General features: G+C 36.2%; 1 protein-coding gene across 10 annotated transcripts in view; it reads right to left on the bottom strand.

Annotated features, from left to right (window-relative positions):
* The window catches only part of PHTF2 (putative homeodomain transcription factor 2), a 155,724-nt gene that overhangs the window by 31,973 nt on the left and 107,724 nt on the right, over positions 1-16,027 (bottom strand). For all 10 annotated transcript variants that reach the window (XM_001159146.7, XM_054687604.2, XM_054687603.2 and 7 more), the window contains 3 exons: positions 14,804-14,968; positions 4,787-4,973; positions 2,481-2,636 (listed from right to left, as the gene is read on the bottom strand). In XM_001159146.7, the coding sequence (XP_001159146.2) occupies positions 2,481-2,636; positions 4,787-4,973; positions 14,804-14,968 (508 nt within the window). The remainder of the gene's footprint in view (positions 1-2,480; positions 2,637-4,786; positions 4,974-14,803; positions 14,969-16,027) is intronic.

Below are 16,027 nucleotides of genomic sequence, written 5' to 3'. Positions count from 1 at the left end.
TTTGAAGGGAATATGGACTTATAAATGCTTTCTTGGGGGGTGGAAGGAAAATTGTTTTTAAAAACTCAGAAGTTAAATAATTTTCCCAAGGTCATTTAAATAATCTAACTCCAAGCCCATGGTTTCTTCATTACGCTTCTCATCAAATGTTACCTTTCTGAGATGAAAAGCTAACCTACAATTGGGAGTAAAAATTGAACAATATTTGTAGAGCTGAACAAAGCAGGACAGAGTAGGTAACAGAAGAAACACTTAAAAGAAGCTGTCAGTTCCCTAGGACGCCTCCTGCATCCCAGATAACCAAGTAATTCCTCCCAACAGAACACTGGAAGAAGTCAACCAGATACAGTAGATAGTAGAAAAAGGCAAAAAACGGGGATTAAATGAAAGTCTACACATTAAATGACAAGATTCCCATCTCATCCCCAGTTCCCTTGGTGCCAAACACCAGAGCAGCCTGTTTTATTATCTACTACCCCCATCCCACCAGAAGACTGGATAAGTCTTCCCTAAAAAATAGATGCCCCTAAAAAGTTTATCTACAGATATTGCCATCTGGGAGGCTTACAACAAATGGCTAGGTTCCTGACCCATTATCTTACAATAAAACCCACCAATCCCATCCATGCACAAAATACTTCCCCAAAGAATTTTCCTTTTCATTTATCATTGGAATACTTTTATCAAGAAAAATTAAAGTTCAAACTATTCTATCTTTGGCTCCCAAGTCTTTCTGAAAAGACCTTGGTAGTCTTTGATAGCTTCCTTGCCCTCTATCATATTATAAGAGGTTCCACAGTCATTTTGTATATTTCCTGCAACAAACGACAATCAGGAATCAGCCACTTCTTCAAGAAGTTGTTTTGTTTTTGTTTTTTTTTTGGTTTTGGTTATTTAGTGATAAATGGCACAATCTAGGTACTAGAGATGCTTGCTCATTGTGTTTGGGTGGGTCCAAATGATTTTTTCATGCCTCACTCTTAAAGAAAAAACATTACTAGCAATTGGAGAGAGTACAGTAATTTATAAAATAAATTTAAATTTATAAATAAAAACGCAAAAGAGCACTACAAATCTTCTGTTTCCATTTTATTTATTCAAAGGAGGCTTTATTTTGCTTTTTTTTAGAAACGCCCTTTAAAGCTGGTTTAAGAGTAAAAATTTTTGAGAACTGAATGCAGCTTTTAAAATATCACCTAGTCTACATTCTTCACTTTATAGATGAAGAATTTTATAGCCATATTTTATATTTATGCAATTTCTTATATCATTTAAAAAGATGTAAATCAATGCTTACTATCAGACTTACTTAGCTGGAAATCAAGATTTTAAACAACCTTTTAATTTAAAAGTTAATAGGTAGAATAATGTTCTGCCCTTCAAGAACCTCAATCGTTTAAAATACAGTTGCAAACCAACAAAAGCAAAGATCATGGAGTGAGAAAAATACTGCTACTGCTAAATAATTTATTCTGGGAGAGGGGTCAAACAGCCCTCCGTCTCCCTTCCAGCACCAACTGACTTCTAACAGTACATACAGTAAGACAAAATTTTACAAGCTTGGTTATCTGGCTTAGGAACAAGAAACACTACATCAAATGACATGGGTGAAGAGGCAATGGAGCAGACACACTGGCATTAGTGTCTGTATGGCAACCACTGGGAAAAGAAACAAAACCACAATCACCAGAAAGATTAACCAGAGACACAACCACAAAGAAGAGTGTGCAAAGAATAGTAACTCTTCTAATCTTAATACTCTGAAGGCAATCATATTCCAGCACAGCGTAACATGTGTTTGTTTTACAAGTTTAACCCAAAACCATCAAGGAAAAAAATACTAACATAGCTCAAAAAGAGTAGAAGGTAATGTTTATAAAAAATGATAAACAGTGTAATTTATTTGCCTTAAAGCCAAATGTTCTACCCTTAGATTAGAAACTGAAAATACAATTGAATGAAATTCTTTATTGAAACAATTTGAAGCTCAAGAGATATGATATAGTTGAAAAGGGTTTAGAGAAAATAAAGATTAATAAGGAAAAATAGAAACAAAGAAAAAAGAACTGAATTTTGAAGTATAGGGACTTAATAACTGGTGACAGCAATATGAAGGAAGTTACTTAAAATAACTTTGCTATGATCAAATGTATAAAGCCTTTCAAATTGTGGAAAAAGTGAACACAGGAGTTTGCAGATTCTCTCTCCAGAATGCTCTTCTTTAAAAGCAAACAACAAACAATGTATGAGTCTTCAAAGATAATGCATAAAATGAGCTCAAATGTGTGGCTATCTATCAATACATGTGCAATACGTAAACCTAAAACTGCTATTTTATAAATCCAGATCATACAACAATAATAAATACTGATAATAATGTGAAATATTTATTTCAACAATTTTTAATTGTTGAAAGAAGTTATAAATTAGTAACATATAAAATAGATATGTATGTATACACTTAAGGACAAAGTATATACCTCATTAGGGTAATGTTTCTTATAATGGTGTGACTTTCTATTCCGAAGAACACCTTCAGAAGTCCTGTCCACATGATGACGTAATGAGTATCCTGTTTCAGGACCTTCCTCACTGGAGACTTCATCAGAGACATTTGTTATTGTCCTTTGGGTATCCTAAGTTGGGAGTACACAAAGAGGATTATAGGTAATTTCTAACCAACCTTTTAGCTTTTAAACTATGAAATTTGAAATTACACATACATATATACACACAACTTCAAAATATCCTCAACTACCACAAAGTAACTAATTAGTATTACCTGATTTTCTGAAAAAATATCTTAAATCAGTGACTATACTTTTAAGGCATTTTTACTTTTAAAAGTACTTCAATAGCCATTTGTCAAATATTATCCTGTAATATTTCTGTTCATAAAAGGATTTGAAACAGCATCCAAAAATAAGAAATATGCCAGGCACAGTGGCTCAAGCCTGTAATCTCAGCACTTTGGGAGGCTGAGGTGGGAGGACTGTTTGAGGCCAGGGGTTCGAGACCAGCCTGGGCAACATAGCAAATCTCAGTCTCTTAAAAAATAAAAATAAAAAATCAGCCAGGCATAGCAGTGCACACCTGTACTCCTAGCTATTCAGGAGAGTGAGGTGAGAGGATCACTTGAGCACAGGAGTTTTAGGCTGCAGTGAGCTATAATCGCACCACTGAACTCCGGCCTGGGCAACATAGTGAGACCATGTCTCAAAAAAAAAAAAAAAAAGGAATATAAACAGGAGAAAAGCAGAACAGAGACCACTTAAAAGAAGGTGAAAGAACATATTATACCATTTTTTCAAACTGAAAAAGCCATCAATTGTAAGACCCACGACTAATTTAATAACGGTTTACAGGATAAGAGGAAGTAAATAGCAACTGCATGTGTGCACATGTCAGACAACATTCTACACACATCAATTTGTAAAAGATATCCAGAGTTTAGAAATTACGAAATTAAATGACTCTAGAGCATACGTTTTATTGATATTTTCATGTTCCTCATACAACTTTACTAGGTAATATTAATACAAGCCTGAAAACATGTTTGAAAGCGTATGACTGAAAATTTATCTGCTGAATAACAGTGATGAGAGGCTCACATTATCAGAGCTAAATGCTGAAAAAATCTAAAATCAGAGTAAGGGACTACATTCATTGCAGGCCCATGCTCTTCTATGGCTACTGGTACTGAAAATACATGAACGTTCAAGTAGTAACTTATACTTTACCCAAAATTAGAGAATCCTCTTTTCTTTATTTTCCTTAACACAATATGTTCATGCTCACATTCCCAAATGTAAGAGAGGTAACATCTTTTAATTTGACTCTCTCTCTACTTTTTTACTGTAACAGCTTCTAAAGAATAAACTGTTCAACCAAAAAAAATTCAGTGAAGCAAAGAAATAGAAGACATCACATTAAGCTTTGTTACAATAAAACCAGAGTCTCTCTATTTTGGAAAAGTAAAGAAATAATTGTTCTCTTTAACAAATATGTCCCCAGTAAGATTTTTTCCAGATTAAAAACAAAACAAAAGAAAACAAAACAGGTATGTTGACACCACAGGTAATGAATGCAGGAAAAACAAGATATCTTCTTATAGAGAACATGAATGGAAAACTGGTTTCCCTGTTCAGCTTCCTGAATTATTCGCATGTTCCACTTAGTGCAAATTCTTACACACACAGAAATAGGGAAAGAAAAAGTAAGGCTTAACAAACAACAACTGTAAATTATAAAGTGCTTTTAACATTTTGGGGCTAGCCACAGTGGCTCATGCCTGTAATCCTAGAACTTTAGAAGGCTGAGAGGTGGGTGGACTGCTTGAGTCCAGAAGTTCGAGACCAGCGTGGGCAACATGGCTAAGCCCTGTCTCTACAAAAAAAAAAAAATTAGCCGGGCATGGTGGCGCATGCCTGTAGTTCTAGCTACTCAGGAGGCTGAGGTGGGAAGATCGTTTGTGCCTGGGAGGCTGAGGATGCTGTGAGCCAAGATCGCACCACCTCACTCCAGCCTGGATAACAGAGTAAGACCCTGTCTCAAAAAAAACATTTTGGAAAAACTGAAGCCATCAATTCAGAAGGTGTCAGATTATATTGTCAATCAAGTTTAATCACTACACTTTATCTCATTTACAGTTTCATCAGTGTTATAAACGCTCACAGAATTAATTCTGGAGAAAATACTTAGTTCAAGGGCAACTACTATATCTAAGTCACTTTACATTAGCTAATATAAAATCACACAGGCAAACTATTTTAAAAATCACACGTACTTTGCTAGGACCATTCCTCAGTGTTCCTGTGTTCCAGGCTGTCTCTTCTGGTCGAATAGTTTCACACTGAGGTTCATGGTTTTGTATTCCATCTTCACCGCTTTTAACAGTCTTTTTCCCATCAAGGGATACATAGCCATTGTCAGTTTCAGTTGATTTATCAATTGAATTCTTTGCTTTCTTTGATCTAAAAATTAAAATATGCAGAAGAATGTTTGGACTTAGCTTATTTTGGATAGGTTACTGATAGAAATTATAATCTGTTAATAATTACATCAGATAGCTATTTCTCTAAATTTTAATGACCATCCTATTTGTATAGTAATTTAGAAATATATCTAACAGCTAAAATAAACATGTAAATTAATGTCCTATTTCAGCTTAAAGGTTTTGAGGTCTTACAGATAACAATTCTAGGAGACATGCCCTAACTTATCAAAAAATTCTTAGTAAATCATCTGGTCTTTGAACAAAATCTAGAAACAAAATTTTGCCCATTTTATTATGGTTAAAAATATATTTTGAAGTTTTATTTTAAAAATGATCTAATTGTCAGGTTAAGGTGCAATTCATGGTTTAACTTAGTTTGATAAATTCCTTTTAGTATACAACTCATTTTAATATACAGTGAAGACACAGGTCTTTTGTAACATAAAAAGATATAAAAAAACGAAAATTTTAAATAAGTTTCTAAATAATGGAAGAAGTGAAAAAGAACAACACAAAGAAAATAAAGAAGTAACCTCTTTCACCCACTGAAATAATCTCTGGAAAAGATATTAGCAATCATGCAGCTTATAAATATCTAAAGGGCTAGAATTGAGGAATTTATAAGAATAAATTTTTTTTTCAACACATAAAATACAACATGGGAAATAAGATGTTTTTTACTAACAGGCAAACACTTGAGGAGTCCTCTGCAAAGACTACAGTGGATGAAAGAACAGTTATCCAAAGGAAACGGTTAGTAGAAATATAAAGTTAGTCCCACACAGAATTAAAATGTGCTCAATGCAGATTATCTATCATAAAACATTTTTAAAGCAATTATATTTAAATAAATTCCCTTGAATTTTTGTTAGAGGTATCAATTTTGCAAGTAAGGAAAAATAAAAATAGTATATTGCCTTCAGTTAGGTCAAAAACCAAAAGTTTTAAAAAAATGCACACATACCAAAAAACCCCACATTAGTTTTAACACTAAGTTACTCAGTTCTATTGGAATCTGTATTTTAGAACTGAGCAGGACCTTAAAACTCACCTATTCTACATGCTCATTTTGGAAACAAGGACGAAGAACCAGTCTAAGTGACTTATTTAAGGTCATGCAGTCAGTTAGAAGCAAAGCTCGCACTAGAGTACAGACCTTCTGACTATTAAGTTAATTATATTCTCCATACTACCTCAAATTGCCTACTCTCTGGGAAACTGCCTGTTAGGATTTTTTAACACACTCATCAACCTAGAAAGTTTCTGTCTTATGCAAACAGGCCCCTTTCCTTCCTTGTCCTTCTTCTCCAAGGTTCCTAAAGGGGCAGAAAGACCATTATTTCCCATATGCTCTACAGAGCTCCAGTGCTTTTTAGTCATTCAGAGCACATCTCCACAGAGTTGCAAGACTGAAAAGCCAAATCTCCAGATCCTTTACTTTCTGTATGATCCTCAGAAGCATGGAGAGACCAAGGGAACAATAAGCCATAGGATAAAGAGGATGGAGAGAGGGAGGAACATGAATTATAGGATAGAGGAAAATGGGCAAAAAATAGAAAACAAAAGACGCAGAGGAAACTTGTTACTTCCTCTGTCTGGGAAAGAAAGTGATAGAAACATTAGTTATTAATTGTCTCCTTTATCTCTCCCTTGAACACTGTGCAACCTGCAGATGTGGAAAAAGACCAAGTGAAGTTGTTACTTGATATCCTGAAAATGTCAGAAACTCAAAGATAAGGAAGAGAGAATGTACTGGAAAGGTATTTATAAAGGTTCATGAAAATAAGACTGGGCTGAGAAGGGAGAGGAAAAGGGGGATAAATTAGGTGAAAGAAGATGGAAACGTTGGCAGAACCATTAATCAGACAGTATATGCAAGAAGAGAAATTTATTTAGGAAGAAAGATGGAACACTCTGAGAAATGTTAGTAGGCAACTGAAAACATGAGCCTGGAGGCCAGCAGTCAAAGTAGAAATAGTGGCTGAAAATTTGGGAATGTGTAGAATGAACCAGACTCTATAGGGTTAAAAAAAAGGGTGGTGGTAGGGGGGTGGGGGTAGGCCAGTAAAAGGGTCTTTGAGTCTGTAATAACTGCTGCTTTAACCATTTTTCTAAGGAGAATGTATTCTTTCCTTAACAGGGCAGGGTAAATACTACGTGAAACCAGGGGAAAGAGTACTGGTAGCATTCATCCCATATGATACCTTTCAGCTATCTCTCACTTCCTCCTGTCCTTACCTCTGCTTCCCTCCAATCTTCTCTGGGTTGTTTCTCTCCCCACTATCTCCTCAAAGTTCATGCTACACTCTCAGCAGACAAGAACAGCAATTTACTAAGCTGTAGTAGCTATTTGATGCTTCTCATGAACCCTATGGAGGTAAGTTGCAAACTAAACTGCAGTGGCAAAAGAAAAATGCTAAATGTAAGTATTACTCTCAGAGTTTACAAACAAAGGCAGCCTGCCAGTAGCTGGTAATGAAAGCACTTGCAAGAATATCAATGGAGTGGGACAGCAAAAGCAGCCCAGTGATAGTCAATAATGGAAGCCCATTTAGGGACAATATTAGAGAAAAGTACCAGGTGCAGCCTGGCAGGGTTAGAAGTTGATCTATATAAAGGCGACTAATGGAATAAGTAAACATATTGAGGATAATGGGAATCAGATTTTTCTCACTGACACAGAAAGAAGATATAAATTTAAAAAGAAGAAGAGATAGAATGAACCCCGCAGGATTGTATTTGAATTGGAGCTATCAATGCAAATTGATGGTGTATAATATACCTGGATAGCTATAGAAATAAATGTAATTGTAAAGAGCCAAATACACATTTTCTAGCTGTGCTCACTGAAAAGGACTGGGGTTAACAACACCCCAATCGCAACAAGTGTATCTTCAACTCAGATTTTGGTTTCTATATACTACTCTTCTTGAAACAATAGTTGATTCTAGGCTGGGACAGAGGAAATACAAGTCGAACCCAAAACATTTTGTTGTGCCAGAAAGTAAGGAAATGCTCAAAGACTGATACAGATATGTCGGATAGCAAGGTTAATTGCTCAAAGGGGTTCCATGGCCAAAATTAGGTTGATCTGATCATCAAAATAAATGACAATAAAAAATTGAATAAAATAGAAATATATGAGTAAATAAATAAAGGAAAACTTCTCCTTAAAGCAGAATGCCGACTAATAAATGTAGAAGGAATGATGGAGTTAGAAAAATAACCACTTGGGAATCATAACAATAATTAGGGCAAGAATAATCTATAGATGCTAAAGCTAGAAGGTGAAAGCAGGATAATAAGTGGGTCACGACCAGGCCTCCATATCCACAGGTTCCATATTTGTGGATTCAACCAACCTCAAATTGAAAATGTAGTTAGGCTTACTATGCTTGCACCTGTACTGAACATGTACAGACGTATTTTTCTTGTCATTATTCCCTAAGCAATACAGTATAATAATGATTTATATAACATTTATACCATTATTAGGTATTAAAAGAGGATTTAAAGTAAATGAGAGGATATGCATGTGCTATATGCAAATATTATACCATTTATACACGAGACTTGAGCATCCTCAGAGGTTGGTATCCTGGGTGGGGGGGTGGTTGGGAGTGGTGGTGGGTGGAGGTATCCCAGAACCAATCTCCCATGGATACCAAGAAACAACTGTGGTTTTGTTTTCTTTTGTTTTTAAGAGAGACAGGGTCTCACTCTGTCTCCCAAGCTGGAGTGTAAATGGTAGGAGAGCTAAATTCCAATTATTGCAGGTAAAGAGGGTCAAAAACGTGGTTGCTCCAGGCAGGTTTAGCTGTACCACTGATTGCTATATGACTCATGTTGGCATTAATAAACAAAAGTAACTACCTCAAAGGGACAGTATTGGTAAAATTAATTTATTAAAAGGAACACAGGTTACTGAGACTTAGATGTTTAAGTAATTCCTCCTGTTGCCTTGTTTTAGGGAATAAAAATACAGTAAAGGCAGTGGGGATGAGAGACTTATTTAAAAAACAAATATTGTAAAATTCTACTTACATTTTTAAAAGGGAAGTTAATTTTATTTTGTCAACTTCAAAACATGCACAAAAATAAACAGAATGCAAGATAAAAAGCATTTTGATTTTAAAATAAACATATATACTGAAATCACCATTCCTCAGCAAAAATGGAAAGCAGAAAGAAGCTGATATTAGGAATTAAAGTATTACCGTATAGGAAGAAATTATACTTTTTAGTATTACACACACACACACACACACACACACAAATCTACCTTCTGATATTTACAATTCATGCATGTAATATTCATTTCATAAAACCAGAGTTAATGCTATTTTCTTAGATCAACCCAAACACCACGAATCACAGGCACCTGGACAGCAAGGCTAGTAGTTTCTTGAAAACAGGAGACATATATCTCTATACATGCTTTTATTTATTCCGTGATAGAAGCAGTATTTCCTAGACATGCACAGTGCGCCCTTAGCAACACCCTTGGCAAGGAAAAAACCCTAGAAGCTTGGAGCGGTTGAAAAGAACTCTGGCCCGAGAGTGGTGGCCTCCCGGCTCTGCTGTTATTAGTGACTGCAGTGTTATGAAGAATAAATTAAGATGAAATCAGTGAAAATGTTTTTTTGTAAATTGCAAATATTGTAGTAATTTATTACCTTACTCCTAGATTTTGAAAAGCTTTTTACCAAATTGAGCATAAAAATAATGAGAAAACAAGCCGGGCATGGTGGCTCATGCCTGTAATCCTAGCACTTTGGGAGGACGAGGTGGGCAGATCATGAGGTCAAGAGATTGAGACCATCCTGGCCAACATGGTGAAACCCCTTCTCTACTAAAAAATACAAAAATTAGCTGGGCGTGGGACCTGTAGTTCCAGCTACTTGGGAGGCAGAGGCAGAAGAATCACTTGAACCCGGGAGGCGGAGGATGCAGTGAGCCGAGATTGCACCACTGCACTCCAGCCTGGCGACAGAGTGAGACGCCATCTCAAAAACAATAAAAAATAAAAAATAATAATGGCCAGGAGCGGTGACTCACGCCTGTAATCCCAGCACTTTGGGAGGCCAAAGCAGGAGGATCACGAAGTCAAGGATCAAGACCATCCCAGCCAACATGGTGAAACCCCATCTCTACTAAAAACACAAAAATGAGCTGGGCATGGTGGTGCGTGCCTGTAGTCCCAGCTACTCGGGAGGCTGAGGGAGAAGAATCACTTGAACCCGGGAGGCGGAGGTTGCAGTGAGCCGAGATCGTGGCACTGCACTCCAGCCTGGCAACAGAGCGAGACTCCATCCTCCACCCCAAAAAAACTAATAATAATAATAACAATAATAATGAGGAAACAGCTTATATTTAGAAGACAGCTCAGTCAGAATCTCAGTTTAATGTGGATCCCATATAACTCTAGCACAAACCAAGGAAAGCTGTGATTTAATACTACCAGAAAATGTCAAATTTCTGGTAGGTTTTTCAGAATATTGAAAATTGATTACAGACTTTCATTTCCCATTTTGAGAATCCCTAAGATTCTGAGGGATGTTAGAGACAACAAAACTGTGATTTTCAGTATCTTTTCTGACTCTATCATTCCATGATTCTCTGAGAAAAAAACCCTCAGATTTAATTCTGGTCTGGGTGTTAAAGAAGCTTGTAGGGACAACTAGGGGCTTTTCCTAGGAATATCTTTCCAAGCTGAGGGGGAAGGACCTCGAAGAAGGCCCAGCAATCCAGACTTAGTCATTCAGCCAGTCAGTGAACCATCATAAGGTTGCCGTTCTCCTCCTCCACTGTGCCTTAGCTGCTCACTCTCCTATTCTTAGCTTCTTGAGTTTAGCTTAGTTTCTATGACCTTATCAGATTTCTGAGAACTACTCTTCTTGTAAAAACATTGCATATCCAACTCCTTGTTTAAATTCACTTCAAGACCCAATCGAAATGTGAAGCCTTCCTGACTCTCCTTGGCAGAGATCATTGTACCCTCCTTTGTTCTCCTAGGATATTTTGTTTGCATTTGTAACACTGTATTTCAGTGGGTTTATATGTGATTTTCCCCCACTAGCTTATGAGCTTCAGCATTGTACTCCCAGCATGTGACTCAATGCCTGGCTTAGGATGGTACTTATTAGATATTTCTTTTTTTTTTTCTTTTTTTTTTTTTTGAGACAGAGTCTAGCTCTGTCACCCAGGCTGGAGTGCAGTGGTGCCATCTCAGCTCACTGCAACCTCCGCCACCCAGGTTCAAGTGATTCTCCTGCCTCAGCCTCTCAAGTAGCTGGGATTACAGGCACGTGCCACTATGCCTGGCTAATTTTTTTGTATTTTAATTTGACCTGGTGATTTAGAGACAGATAATCAGAATAAAACCAGATCACATGTTAACTAATGTGCCTGACTGATCTACCTTTAAGATTCCTGTCACTTTTAGCCTTAGTATTTACTGTTTTTAACACTAAAGTGAAAGTTAAAGATTTAATAAAGCTGGGTGTGGTGGCTCACACCTGTAATCTCAACACTTTGGGAGGTTAAGGTGGGAGAATTGCTTGAGCCCACGAGTTTGAGACCAGCCTTGGCAACACAGTGAGAGATGTAATTCCTGTTTGCTGTTTTTCAGTGATATTGTCACGGTGAAATGAATCTTACAGGACATGAAAGAAAACTTAGGATCCATGTGACTTCTGAAGTAAGTACTATGCTGAATGACACACAATCAAGATATAATTCATCCTATTCAATCTCTTTAATAGAAACTATAATTACATTAATTAACAATTAATTGAAATTAAAGTACTAAATCCTTAGGAAATATAATTGATTTCTATCTTTTTTTTTTTTTTTTTTCAGACGGAGTCTCGCTCTGTCACCCAGGCTGGAATGCAGTGGCACAATCTTGACTCACTACAACCTCCATTGCCTGGGTTCAAGCAATTCTCCTGCCCTAGCCTCTCAAATAGCTGGGATTATAGGCACCCACTATCACGCCCAGCTAATTTTTGTATTTTTAGTACAGGTGGGGTTTCACCATGTTGGCCAGACTGGTCTTGAACTCCTGACCTCAGGTGATCCACCCGCCTTGGCCTCATAAAGTGCTGGGATTACAGGCGTGAGCCACCGTGCCCAGCCTCTATCTCTTTTTAAATTGACATTTTCTTAGACTTTGTTTTCTCAGGTTCATAAAGGTTTATTAAAGTAATTCCCAATTTTTCAAATGAAAAATACTATGTCTTGTTTCAAAAATAATAGTTTTATCTTGAGAATAAAATGTACTTAGAGATGACAAACAGTACCTTTCCAACTTATAAATACAGGGTTTTAAAATAGTGGTTCTCTTAGCTGGGCATGGTGGCAAATGCCTATAGTCCCAGCTACTTGAGAGTCTGAAGTGGGAGAATCACCTGAGCCTGGGAGGCTGAGGCTTCAGGGAGCCATGATCACGCCACTGCACTCCACCAAGGACTACAGGAGTGAGACCCTGTCTCAAAAAAAAAAAGGGTGGTTCTCTCAGTGTGCAGTGAGATAGGTTAAAAATATATATATATACAAAAATAGAATAGTGGTTCTCAAACCTAACATCTAGAAAACCATGAAGATACCATACACAAAGCTTAGGTATCTGTGTGGTTATTAATTTATTTTCCAATCAGTTATGTTAACAGAGATAACTTAACGGAAGTATCCAGCTTTTCAATTTATCACCAGAAACAATTTTGTTAAGTCTTAGTTGATAAGTTGATAAGTGCTTAGTTGATAAGTGCTTAGTTTAAGCATTTCCTGTCTTAACAAAGCCTGAAAGAAGAAAATATCATCAAGATCTCTGAACTCAGCTTAGGACTTCTAAAATTAACATTTCTCTTAAGATCTACTTGTACCTAATAAAAGTCTCATTCATATGCTAGCAAACCAGCCCCAAAATGAGATAAACACAGTACATCTTTTAAAATATTTAGATGTACAGCTGTCATGATTAAAGAGAATAAATCCAGAGTGAGTTAGCCACTATAATGGACAGCCACTGCAATGGCAGTCATGATCATGGTCATGCTGCTGCCCAACAGGAGGAATATTTAAGTCTCTATCTCATTTGATAAGAGAAATATAGTAAACTTCCAAAGGTATCAACCCTACTAGTTTTAGGGGGACTCTGAATACTACACATAATATCAGTTGTAGACAACCAAAACAAAAGAATGATTCCCAAAAAGTGAAATATATCCATTACGCTATTTATAACTGCTTATCTGGAAATGCTCAAGAAACTGACTTTGCAGTGACTAAATTGTTGCATGCCAATGTTAGAAAGGAGAGCTATATTACATCCAAGTTAGTTATGTGCAAAACATTTTTTTTAAAAGACTAAAGAAGAGAGAGATATAGACAGAATTCAACCCAAGTTTAAAAACGAAAACAAAACATATTGTCCCTGGAGGAAGAATAGGTGATTGGAATAGAAAGGATTTTCACTTAATGCCATGTTACTGTAAACTATTAAAATCTGGAAAACTTTCCCCAAAATTACAATCAACGAAAATATGCCCTGGATATAACTGCTTAGTTCTATAATGCATGATAAACTTTATCCTAAGGGCACAATCACAAATTGATGAAATATGGTATTAGTGGAGTTAACAAAGTGACAGAATAGTTATTTGCAATATCCCTTTTCTTGATTAAGTACCTTTCATCAGTTACACTCAATATTTTGATCATAGCCTTTTAACTTTTTTCACATTTATTATAGGTATATATAAACTAGTAATACAACCCTTAAGTGTTCTGAATATTCAAAATAATAATAATAATACAAGCTTGAGTTAGGTTTTTTTTAATGTTTGCTGTAATTATATTTTCCTATTTGGTAAGTCTTCATTGATGGTACAACTATACAAACTATACAAGAAGTCATTTTTGTATAGTTGTATGCAAGAAGCCATTTTTGTACAGTTGTATGCAAAAAGCCATTTTTGTACAGTTGTATGCAAAAAGCCATTTTTGTACAGTTGTATGCAAAAAGCCATTTTTGTATAGTACACAAATGCACATGGTACACTGTACAAAAGTAGAATCACATACTATAATATACATTTTATTCACTTAAGTAACAATGCCTATATGTTTTATTTCAGATAATTTTGGATAATTGAGGCAAGAACTTAGAAGAAAAAAATTATACAATTCACATGACATTTTAATACAGCCAATTTTGACCCAAAACGGTGATAAAAATAAATTAACCAATTAACACAAGTAAAATAGTACTTCAGAAATATAAAAGAAACCAAAATCAAGAAATCCTGGCCAGGTTCGGTGGCTCACACCTGTAATCACAGCACTTTAGGAGGCCAAGGTCTGGCCAATATGGTGAAACCCCATCTCTACTAAAAATACAAAAAATTAGCCAGGTGTGGTGGCACGTGCCTGTAAGCCCAGCTACTCGGGTGGCTGAGGCGGGAAAATCACTTGAACCCGGAAGGTAGAGGATGCAGTGAGCCGAGATCGTGCCACTGCACTCCAGCCTGGGCAACAGAGCCAGACTCTGTCCCAAAAAAAAAAGGAAATCCTAGCTAAATATGCTTTGATATATTCATTCTCGTATAGATGTATGTACACATGAGCCAAATAAAGTTTACAGTGTCTATTTTTCCATTATCTATACTATTATAATTTATCAAAACAAAATCCATAATGAGGCTGTCACATTTAAAGTAATTAATATTCATTACCTGAGACTGAAGTGCCAGAAAAAGGATAGTGCCATCTCTATGCCATATAAAACCTTAAATAAATACAAACCCTGATAAAAAGAAAGCAGCATGCCAGAGATCTCTGAAGACAGTGCCAACGCTGTGAGAGGTGCTTGTACCGTGGTTCTGAACTGCTCCCTCTTGTGTGTTATCTGTGGTACTAGAACCATCTCCTTCCCTATGTACTTCCAAATGGGCTGCTTTTCTTAATTTCCTTCATCAGAAGAGATTAAGAATGGAAGGCAGCTTTAATATTTTAATAACCACTTTCTCAGTAGTACAATCAAAATTTTGGAAAACATAAACACAGGAACTTTACTTAACACATAATAAAATTTAGATTTACGAGATAAAATTTAATCCAAATATCATGATGCATATTCAAGACCAATTTCTAGAAATGTTAAGGTATTGGTCCTTGCTTATAGTGGCAGGTCAGTGGACAGAAGGTTGAAAGGATTGCATTGGATGGATATTTACAAAAGCATTTCTTCCCTATTTGAATGCCACTTATCTGCAGATGAAGAAAGAAGAAAATTTAGATTGGAGAGAATTATAATCTAATTTATGGACATTGCTATTTATCTAATGTATTATCTTTTAAAAATGAGATGGGCTTAAATCTCAGCACCAAAAAACTACAAATGTCACAATCTCTTAGCAATGATATTCAAAAGAGGACCTGCTCCAAAAGAACCTTAAAACAAACTCCAGTGTGCTGATTGGCCAGTGAGACATGCCATATTTACTGAATCAAGGGTAATATTAAACAGATTCAAACAGAATTTAGTGGCCAGGTGTGGTGGCTCATGCCTGTAATCCCAGCACTTTGGGAGGCCGAGGTGGGAGGATCGCTTGAGCCCAGGAATTCAAGACTAGCCTGGACAATAAAGTGAGACCCCATCTCTACAAAAAATAAAAAATAAAAAAACTAGTCAGGTGGGGTGGCATACACCTGTATTCCCAGCTACTCAGGAGGATGAGGTGAGAGGATCACTTGAGCCCAGGAGGTCCAGGCCACAGTGAGCTGGACTCCAGCCTGGGTGACGGAGACAGTGAGACCCTGTCTCAAAAAAAATACAAAAAGAAAAAAACAAAACAAAACCAAATAGCATTTAGTAAATACAGTTTAGCTGAACTTTTTTCTAGGTTTTTGTTTTTGCCAAAGCATCTTCTATTAGAAATACAAGATTTTTATAAGTAGTAGGAATTATTAACAATCTAGCTAACATATATTGTCTACATTGATATTAGGTGACTATAAATGAGCTTC

This window comes from Pan troglodytes, chromosome 6, assembly GCF_028858775.2.
Source record: "Pan troglodytes isolate AG18354 chromosome 6, NHGRI_mPanTro3-v2.0_pri, whole genome shotgun sequence".
NCBI classification, from domain to species: domain Eukaryota; kingdom Metazoa; phylum Chordata; class Mammalia; order Primates; family Hominidae; genus Pan; species Pan troglodytes.
The sequence above is the reverse complement of the archived record's forward strand: the minus strand, read 5'-3'. Positions and strand labels throughout refer to the sequence as shown.